The sequence below is a fragment of the Parambassis ranga genome, chromosome 19 (assembly GCF_900634625.1).
Source record: "Parambassis ranga chromosome 19, fParRan2.1, whole genome shotgun sequence".
NCBI classification, from domain to species: domain Eukaryota; kingdom Metazoa; phylum Chordata; class Actinopteri; family Ambassidae; genus Parambassis; species Parambassis ranga.
Window position 1 is genome coordinate 10,586,126 of NC_041039.1, and position 10,403 is coordinate 10,596,528.

Genomic DNA, 10,403 nt, shown 5'->3' on the forward strand with positions numbered 1-10,403 from the left:
TAAAGTGTAGGAACAACAGAATCAATGTAAAATCAATGTAAAAAGGAAGTGTACACTCTTTGGTGTGACGACAGAGATACAAGTGTCATTAGTGCTTCATTAAGGGCAGCAGAAGCCCAATAGCAGTGGATGCGCTCTGTCTTTTAGCTCACATCCTGGAGTGGAGCATTTAACTTTGGTGTTTTGGAGATGTTAGCATGCATGTGTGTCTGGAGAAAAAAGGGTATGCCCTTTAACATCTGGCCACATCTGTCTTCCATTAGGCAGCTGTGGACCCCTGGGTACATAGACTTTACCTGGGCTCTTTCCTGTGGTCCCCTTCCCCACACACACCACTTCTGCACTACACTGCATCCTGGTGAGAACAGCAGGGCCTCAATTCCATATATCTGAGCCAACTTACAACACCACTGGGAGGCTGGAAAGATCATTTGTTCCACAGAGATCCTAGGTCAAGTTGAGTATTTTTAGTTAGGAGGGATGGGAGCGCTGAGGCTGCCAGATTCAAGGGAAGACAATCAGGGTAGTTTTCTTTAATGGCCTTGAGTTTCACTCAGTACTATTATGCTGTACGTTAAGTCATTGTTTGGGTAATGCATTTTGCAGACTTAACTGGAAACAGAGAAAAGACTGACACAGGTTTACTGATGAAAAAGAAGCAGAGACAAAGGAACAACTCCACATTACAGAGATGGCTCCAACTGCCATTTTCTCTGTTTATCTCTAATCAGACTAAAAAAGGCGAGGCGGATCGAAAGAGAGTTAGCCGTTAATAGACTCTTCCAGTCTCCCACTCATGAGAGTGGTCTAACTCCCAGAGGGAGCCGACCGTTCAGTCAGATCAGCACAAACTGGCCAGTGGAACTTCATTATCTGCAGAAGCTGCTGCCTTGAAGTTTTCAGAGGGAGATAAAATAGCATTGATCGTCACAGGGGTGCAGGAAGCAATGAGTTTGTTTTTGTGGAGTCACAGGCCTCTCTTAATTAAAGCCTAAACATCCTCTGCACTGTAGGTGTGTGTATGTGTGCATGTTACTGAGGGGGATCCCTTCAGGTTGTTTATGTGTGTGTAGGAGGTTAAATAGCACTCAGTGTTGCCATAGTGCAGCTGGAACACTATAGGTAGTAAGTGCATGTGTGCATGTGTGTGTGTGTGTGTGTGTGTGTGCGTGTGTGCGTGTGTGTGTGTGTGTGTGGGGAACTAACAGTACTGCTTTTAGGAAATGTTCAATGAGAACAAGGAAGCAGAATGTGCACCATTTGTCTCCAGCGCTTCACAATGCTGAGAATCGGCTCAAGCTGGAATGGTAAGGCTGCTATTTCCAAACTGTAAAACCACAGCAGAGTTATCACTTGAAGTAAAACTTCTATAACTGCAGCTATTCTCAACATATCCAAGTCTTGAGAAAATCACCAGACTGTCTCTGATTTTCTTCTTTACATCAGGGTCACTGTCATTATTGCTCGTTTTCAGCCCAAAGCGGCTCCCTTCATCACACTGATGACTCTCAAGAAGCTTTGAGAAGTTTAAATAGGAAGAAAATTGCTTTCTCTGAGGGGAAATTGCTTCATTTGTACTGTACAGCACAAAAGGTACTATTTTTTTTAATCCTCGACAGCGTTCAGACTGAACCCAGCCGGTAATTGCAGGGTTTTCTCTGAGCTTTTGTCCTGTGTTGGACCAAAGCCAGCTGTTCCACTTTTACACACTGCATTAGAAAAGTACAAAACACGTCCCCGAATGCTGTCTCATGTTACTGTGTTGTGAGGGTTTGATTTGCCCACTCAGTGAGAGTTCATCTGAGCATGTGAAAAGCAGATTTTAACTCACACAGGATTCCCATATTCCCTAAATAATTTGAAACAAGTTCCAGATTTAGACTGGAGCTCTGAAATATCTATCGGTGGGAAATCAGAGTTATCAGAGAATCTGTCAGGGCTAAACTGGGCAGTCCGCTGCCTAGAATGAACAATGGAACAAAACAAGATGCAGGTGTAACTTGACAGCAGGTTAGCAATGCAAGAACACACAAAGATATTTCTGTTACTTATCAATTCCCATTTGCTTTATATGAGACTAGGCTATAAATAACACAATGTTATATAACCATTTGACCACCAATCAAATTTCTATCTACATCTGTAATAATAATCCAAAAATGTCATATAATATATAATAAAATAATATATGATCAAATTACCATCACATGGTAAGGACATTTGCTCCATCTAGTGGTTGTTACATGCCAATACCAAACCCTGACAAACACTATAGCAGTGCGAGTTGGTTGAAATTACTCTAAACCAGATTTTATTTCCAGTCTTTAAATGTGTGTTCTGTTGTTGCATCAACTGCAAACCTATGAACATGTAAAAGAGGCTCTTTTTTGGCTGCTGACATGTCATTATATCCTTACTTCAACTCTTTTTTGTTTTGCAGTTTGACAGCTTGATTAGCTCTTCAAAATGAACAACTTCAAACTTGCACCGTTTCTCTGTGGCAACTTCTGTGGAACTAACAAAGCATTGGTGGAACGCAGAGTTCTGAATTTATTAAATGACAAAAACAAAAGTACTTTTGCCACAGGAGAAAAAAATAATCATGGAATCAGATCTTCTCCTCAGTGGTTTAAGACATAGCTGCCAAAACTGATCATTTAGAAAACGACTTTTCATCTGTATTAGGACATAAAACTACTGTTAAACAGAACATGCACCACCAAATTATATTTGCCTTGTCTTCTGTATGTAGCTGTTATTACTATGTTATATTATATTGTAATATATTCTCATATTAGACAAAGCCTGTATGTTGTGTTCTCTTACTTTGTCCTGACTTTTGCTTTTTCCTGCAGGACAGTGCCGTACAGGAAGCTACCAAAAGAGGGGGCCATTTTATCAAACATAAGCGATTGCAGAGGATTTGTCTTTTTTAAGTTTTTTGACTCAGTTTTTATTTCAGTTTACACAAAGTTGATGTCAAAACACATTTTGTGAAAAGTAAAAAAAAAATCTGTGAAGTTTCATTTATCCATTAATAAATTAATTGGCAAAATCGGAATTACATATAAATACACCAGGGGGCGCTGTACACCATGATGTCAATAAAATCACCAATAGGCTGCATAATTAGACAAATACAATATTTAAAATGTTGAGTTACAATATCACTATATTTTTACCTTTCTTCATTGCCAATTAATAAAGATTCAACTCGTATATATAGTGACATTTTACTCCCTTACCTTGAATAAGGAGTTCTGTGCGACAGTACGCAGTTCCTAATGTCATCTTGTGTTGGTCTGATTAGCATTCACACACACAGTATAGAGGAATTCACCCTCCAGGCAACATCAGCTGAACGGGTCTTTTACCTATCTCCTCCATCTCTTTCACGTAAAGCTCACTGTCCGCCAACACCTTTAAATGACAATAGCAGTCAGTGGGAGACAGACTGGCAGCCTTTCAATAAGCTGAATAAGGTGTGATCTTAAGGCACTGTTAAGAAAACATTGCATAAAACATGAAGGAGACGGTCTGACTGGCGGATTAATTTAAGAAAAGCTCTCGGCTGCTATTGTGCTATATTGTGTTGGAGCATTTTATTTTGGTACCGTCTTGCAGTGAATGGTGCCAAAGCAGAAAAACTCGACCTGACGTGTATTTTTTATACATATAGGCCCCAAAGGTCTACATGAGTGCAGTCCACCAAGTGAACAGGTAAATGCAAATCTAAAGAAAAAACGCAAGGTAGGGGGGTATGACTGCTTCATGCGCTCTTGGCTGAAGGCTGGGTTGTACCACCACTTCGCCCGAAGCGCAAAAGGGGGGAAAGTGTAGAGCCAATGGGAAGGCAGCATCCAGCCCAGCTCTCTATAACTCTGTGTCACAGGGGCTGAGCAATGCCACAACCAAGTTTCTACAGCTGGAAGACTTTCAGAGGACTATAGACTCACCAGCGCTGTGCGTTCAACGAGCGCACCCACAGCGGTTTCTCTCCTGCGAGTTTGCTCCGTGCGCACTCGACATTACAAAGACTCCACCAGGGGACTTTCTTTTCTCTGGAGGGCTGCTTTCAACCATGAGCGCCGGACAGACTTACGAGAAGAAGATTGCGAGTATTTTGACCGATCTTCCCGGATCTATGAGTTGCCACCCGAACTCCAAGGATTCCCCCACTCTCCCCGAGTCTTCGGTGACAGACATGGGCTACTACAGCGGACAGACGGCCCACGGCCACCACGAATATTATCAGAGTCAGCCGTACGGACAACCCATGAACTCTTACCACCATCAGTTTAATCTGAACGGAATGGGAGCTGCTGGAGCATACGCCACCAAATCTGAATACCCCTACACAAATAGCTACAGGCAGTATGGACATTACAACAGAGATCACCTGCAGGCCTCACCTCCGAGCTCAGGTACATGTTGAGATATTCTTAGATTATTTTGCGCTCATACTCCATTGTGCATAACGCTGTTTGCATTCATAGAGTTACTTGTTTGGGTGATACGGTCTTGTACAAAACGCCGTAATTGAAGATTTAGCGTCAGTTGTTTTGAGTTATGGCAAACTTATTTGAGATTATTTGTTTAAAAACTAAGCTAGAAGAAAACTAATAATATTTCTTGTGTTTTAATTATGAATTATTTGTTCAGTGGAAGCCTTCCGCCCTGTGTTAACGTCATGTTTTAACCCCCGGCCTGGGAACGAGCCAGCCATTAACAGCTGACCATAAAGCAATGATGGTTTAATTAAGGATAGTAATATTCGCTTTAACACGTTAACAATAGGGTTCTAAATTGCAGGTCTGACTTACAGTCAAACTTCATTCAAACACATAATTAAATATAGAATGAATCCGAGTTTGTTTATTTAGGCTTTGTAAAAGGCTGACATAATATTTTATACTTTAGGCTATTTTTACACATTTAAAAGTGAAAATAGAACGTGTTTTTACCCACACTCAGTATGTGCTGTTGTCTTTTTAGTTCAACGTGCGTAAATGTCCCTCTAATGCCGTTTAATCTTGTACTTCATTGTCATTTTTATTCATTTATTTTGATGCTATTTCCAGTCAAAGAAGAGCCAGAGCCCGAGGTCCGCATGGTGAATGGAAAACCAAAAAAGATTCGCAAGCCGAGGACGATCTACTCCAGCTATCAGCTCGCTGCTCTGCAAAGGCGCTTCCAGAAGGCTCAGTACCTCGCTCTGCCTGAGAGAGCGGAGCTGGCGGCGCAGCTCGGCCTCACTCAAACACAGGTAAGCTGAGTGACCGGGTGTTAACACCTGATATTATCTAATTGGTGTACACACTGGAACCACGTGAATAAGAGCTTCCTAATATGGCCGATAATTTGCTCTGTAATTATAAACTGATGCGTAATTACGCACAGCAGACAGGATTTCCCTGTGTAAGTCTGACACAATTGTAATAGTTGAATGTATATTGCTTATCTTACATGTAATAATAATAAAAAAAAATACATTTGAAGCTTTCTACTGTTTAATTTTGGGCTGCATTACAAATAATGCTTACACTCTTATTTTCAGGTCAAGATCTGGTTCCAGAACCGGAGATCCAAGTTCAAGAAGCTGTACAAAAACGGCGAGGTCCCCTTGGAGCACAGTCCCAACGCCAGCGACTCTATGGCCTGCAACTCCCCGCCCTCCCCCGCAGTGTGGGAGAACAGCACCCCTCAGAACACACCGATCAGCAGACCTCAGGTGCCGCAGCCGACGCACAGCTCATCGCCGCCATACATGGAGGATTACAACAACCACTGGTACCAGCAGGGATCACACCTACAGCACCCGGGCACCGTGCACCACCCAGTCCCACAGCAAAGCGTGGGAGCTGTTTACTAACACTGACTCAAGAGCAGATTTTATTTCCCCAGTTTCCACCCCTGACGAGGTCTCTCCACAAGGACTCTGCAGAGCAAACGTTGACTGGACCAGGAGCGGGCCAGACACGAAACATTACTTTTTGGTTTTGGATGATCAAGAATGTTTCAGAACTGCTTCACAAAACGCATAAAGGATTTCTGATCACTTGTGGCAGCATATTTAACGGACATGACATGGCGTGTTTTTTTAAATTATTTATCGCTTCTGTTGTATTTACTTAACTCCTTTTTTTGTAAATGAATATGCAAAGTCTTTTTTTAAAAACAAGTAGCCTAAACCACAAACCGAGTAATGACAAAACTGTGCGGCTGATCCATGCTACCATCAAATTGTGCATGTGGATTTGCAGAAAGCGCTCAGAAAAAAAACAAACAAAAAAAAAACTCAGGTCATATTTATAAGAATTTGTATAAAATGTCGAAGGGTGTAAATATGTGTTTATATGCAGAACCACTACGATCATATTTGTTTGAATGACTGCACTGTGGTGCTTTCAAAACCATTTTTATATTCATGTAATTAGTCCACTTGTTGCCTACCTGTCAATTGAATAAAGATGTTAATTGTATGTTGTGCGTCTACAGCCCTTTTATAAACAGTTAGACACGCAAAGAAAGACAGACCGTCCACAAAGTGTGTCTCAGCTTAAACAGCGCTGCCAAACAGGCAAAAAAGGGATTTTACAATAAAACTGAAGGTGGATCAAATCTGTTTAGATCTAACACTATTATTTTTTTTATTCCTGGAAATCAAACGGGTTTTCATCCATTTTAAAGGTTATTTTATCTCGCTGTAAACTACATATACACTGCACTTTGTTCTGGCTGCTAGCCCAGCATTCACAGTACAGAGTGAACAATCTGGTTTTTGTGGTGCGCACTGCGCACAGCTACAGGCAGACATGTTGGAGTCACTGGGTTTTTACGACTTTTCGGCTGGCAGATAACTACAGAGAATACAGCAGAGCCTCAGGGGGCATTCTGCGCATGCGCAACAGAGATGATATCAAATATTGTATGTATAATTATAACACACCCATTGTATTTTTTCTTTACCTCTTGAACTAAATCACAAAGTATGGCAAACTAAATAACACGAACAATATACATTAAAAACTCCAAATACTTGACACTTTTACATTAAATTATGGACGCGCCTTTACGCAGATTTTTAGAAGAAAAACACGCTGTGTTGACCGTTATGGAACAATGAGACTCAGAAAATCTTCCCGCTCTGCATCAGCTAATAAATGGCGGCAGTGGACAATAAGCTCAGTTTGGCCACATGAACCGTGCATTATTAAATATGCTACAAAAAAAGAATTACATGATGGAGAAACCGCTAATGGCGATCTTACCCACATGGACCACCAAGGCGCACCGAGAGAAAATCTACCCACGGCGTTCGTGGTTTTATAACCTTTTCTACTGCTTTTGGTAATAGGAATGGTATGCTGTGTTATGAAACTTTACTGCAGCACTGTGAGTGTCACACACACACACACACACGCACGCACGCAAGTTTCAGCCTGGCTCACGGTGTGACCTAAATTTCTGATATTGTAAAATTGCAAATTTCCACGTTTTATTTATATATAGCAAGAAACTCCTTGCACACATGCGCAATAACACAAAGAGTAAAGACAACAACGAAGGTAAAATAAAAATAATTTCTATTGATAAGGATTAATGTTTTGTAAGACATTGGGAACAAAACCCAAGAGACCTATTTGTATAATTAAACATTCGATGTTTTTATTATTTATTATTATCATCATCTTAAAACCAGATTATGCTAATTATTATATTCACATAAGCCAAACAAATATCCTTTAATGCTGACTCAGCTTTTGTACACCCCTGAGAGACATAAAGACAGATAAACCATAATATCTATTTCTAGATTAATTTAAATTTTCACATTGCTGATTTTGAGATAAATTTCATTTTTTTAATATATGAAACTATAAAGGATAATTAAAAGTTTTTGAGTGTATTCACTCAGAGATATTTAATTTATGTCAAACTTCGTGCATATTTTCACATATTTTTTCTACAAATGATGAAATATGTCACAGGTCCTTTAATCCCATTTCCCTAATATCTCCCCTTGCTTACATCCCTGAACTCAACACCAGTTGTCTACGGCATCCGTCATCATGCCAGTGCACTGTGCTGATTTGACAAATGCACTGTGATTACTATTGCCTTTTAATATCAATGAAATCTCATCAAGGGTACATGTGACCTCCCCTCGGTGGCTCCCTCAGCATGTGTGGCCCTCTCGGCTGTGGCTGTCAGGGGAAACATTTGTGCCGAAGACAAACGTGTGCTCACTACAAACTGCCACACTTGTGTGTGTGGGCTGTCAGACGTATCCATATATGTCATGCCTAAACATTAACAAGTGTAAGCAGCCATGGAGGTGGAGGTGAACTGTTGAACTTGAATGTCATCCTGCATGGCACAACATCACAGCAGCCTTAAATAGAGTTTGGTGCCCAGGCCCCCCATACCCGCTTCCCTGCAACAATCAACAGTGTGGTGTCAGCACTTGTCTCATGGGGTGCATCGATAGGGGTTGAGTTGGAGGTCGGGGGAACTAAAACGCATCTATGGAAAGACTTCTAGCAGCTGTCCGACACTTTAGTGCTAGCCTGGGCTGGGCCTCGGCTGCATTAGGATCACTCAGGCTCTCCATTTTGCTGTAAACTAGGATGAAATGAAGGGAGAAAGGCATCTTTGACAGCTGTGGAGTCGTGAACCCTGGCTGACCTCGGGCCAGGGCTGGGCAGGGCAGGGCTGTGCTGTGTGTTGATGCTTTGCAGCCAGTCATCACATCCTGATGAAGGCTTTGTGTTCCTGCCTTGGACTAAAAACTAAAGCTTTGACTTTTGATCAGGCTAAAGACAGAAATCAGTTTTCTTCACATTTCTACTTGAATCCAGTGTGTGCGTTTGTCTGCATGCCTTTAACTGGATCTCATTTTTTAATCCAGAGTGCATCAAAGTAAGCCGGGCTTTCCTTCATGCATTCACTCTCTCTAACAGGGAAGCTGGTCACAATTACCCGAGATGTCAGATCATTCAAGTTAATAACAATAATCACCCCAGAGACCCGCTTTGCCATTCGCCCATTCAAAGAAACTGGGATTTAATAACAAGCTATTTTCCCTCTTATTGCTATCCTGCAATTAAAACCCATCAGACACCTCGTATCTGATAACCCCAGCTATCCACATCATTGATACAGTCAGACTTTGCCTTTATCATTACACTTCAACCCATCATCCCCTCCTCTTAGCTTGTCTATTACACGAGGAGCCTTTTCACTTTCCCTTCAATCTGCCTGCATGATAATTGGTCCCCCGTTTGAAAGGTCCTACTCTTCTCTGTCCAACACCACGAGCCATTATTCTAATCTGGAGATGTGAAATTGCCTATAATTTTCCCTGATGCCCCGTCACTTGGTTCAAGCAATGCTTGCCACTTCTTCCATGGGCCCGCATGTTTAACAAGGCACATACTCATCAGGAATGAGGGAAAGGGCACAAGGGTGTGTGTGCATATGTGTATGTGTATATATATAAGATGTTAATGTAACACAATGCTTGTCGTTATGTGAGAAAATCAGCCACTGGACTCTGATGTGGCTTTGTTCTTCACAGAAACGCCACTGAAGGCTTCGGATCTCAGGCTGCACTTCTCAGGGTAGGTAAGAACTGAATGCACACTGCATGATAGGAGGATTCTTATTGACTTGGAGAGAACAGCAGCATAGAAACTGGTATGTTATTCTTATGGTAAACATTGTGTCTGTGTTTTATCTCTTAAAAAAATGCTTTACTAAAATCATTGAAATTCATTTAGTTAAGACAACTTTTGCATGCACTGTCATAAAAACATATTTACTTATATAATTTAGATGTGATGTCCCTTTAATATGACATCACACACAAAGAACTACATGTGAGCATGCAGTATTTTAGTTCATGTAATTTCTACTAATATTTCCACATAATTTGTTATTTTTCTAACCTCTGAGTGTGACATCAGACAAACTAATGTTTGCCAGACATTGCAGACAGCTGGGTGATGAATGAAAAGGATAAAAAGAAGTCACTGGATGTTTCTTTAAAGCACTATTCCGCTTCATTAATCTGAAATCAGTCTCCATTTAATCAAGACATCTGCTCAGATTGCGACAAAACTGTTTGTGAAGACATAAATAACTAATTCTGTCTGTTTAAACTGTGCAAACTACAGAATAAGCACACTAAGCAGACGACTATAAATCAGGCGCAGTTTATCAAGAGGGAAAGAACAGTCATTTGTCATGTTATTATGCTTGCTGTTTGAGCCCAATGGGCGTAAATATCGTTAAAATGATGGCGTGCATGTCCATTCTCTTCACGGTATGAGTCCATCTGATGAAAAAATAATGAATGTAAGTTATTTCCTTGTCCTTCTGTAAAAGCAGTGGGGAAAGAA

At 41.0% G+C, this 10,403-nt stretch overlaps 1 protein-coding gene across 1 annotated transcript; it reads left to right on the forward strand.

The window, feature by feature from the left end:
- Nucleotides 1-3,918: 3,918 nt before the first annotated feature.
- Nucleotides 3,919-6,449, forward strand: dlx3b (distal-less homeobox 3b). The gene is made up of 3 exons (XM_028431109.1): nucleotides 3,919-4,424; nucleotides 5,082-5,266; nucleotides 5,558-6,449. Exons 1-3 carry the CDS (start codon nucleotides 4,082-4,084, stop codon nucleotides 5,870-5,872), a joined length of 843 nt encoding a protein of 280 aa, XP_028286910.1. The 5' UTR covers nucleotides 3,919-4,081; the 3' UTR covers nucleotides 5,873-6,449.
- The last annotated feature ends 3,954 nt before the right edge of the window (nucleotides 6,450-10,403 follow it).

Bases quoted from the DNA above. Each gene is read 5' to 3' on its own strand.
- dlx3b (XM_028431109.1), top strand. From the start codon at position 4,082: ATGAGCGCCGGACAGACTTACGAGAAGAAGATTGCGAGTATTTTGACC. The intron at 4,425-5,081 runs GTACATGTTGAG...TGCTATTTCCAG, and splicing joins GGCCTCACCTCCGAGCTCAG to TCAAAGAAGAGCCAGAGCCC. The intron at 5,267-5,557 runs GTAAGCTGAGTG...TCTTATTTTCAG, and splicing joins TCGGCCTCACTCAAACACAG to GTCAAGATCTGGTTCCAGAA.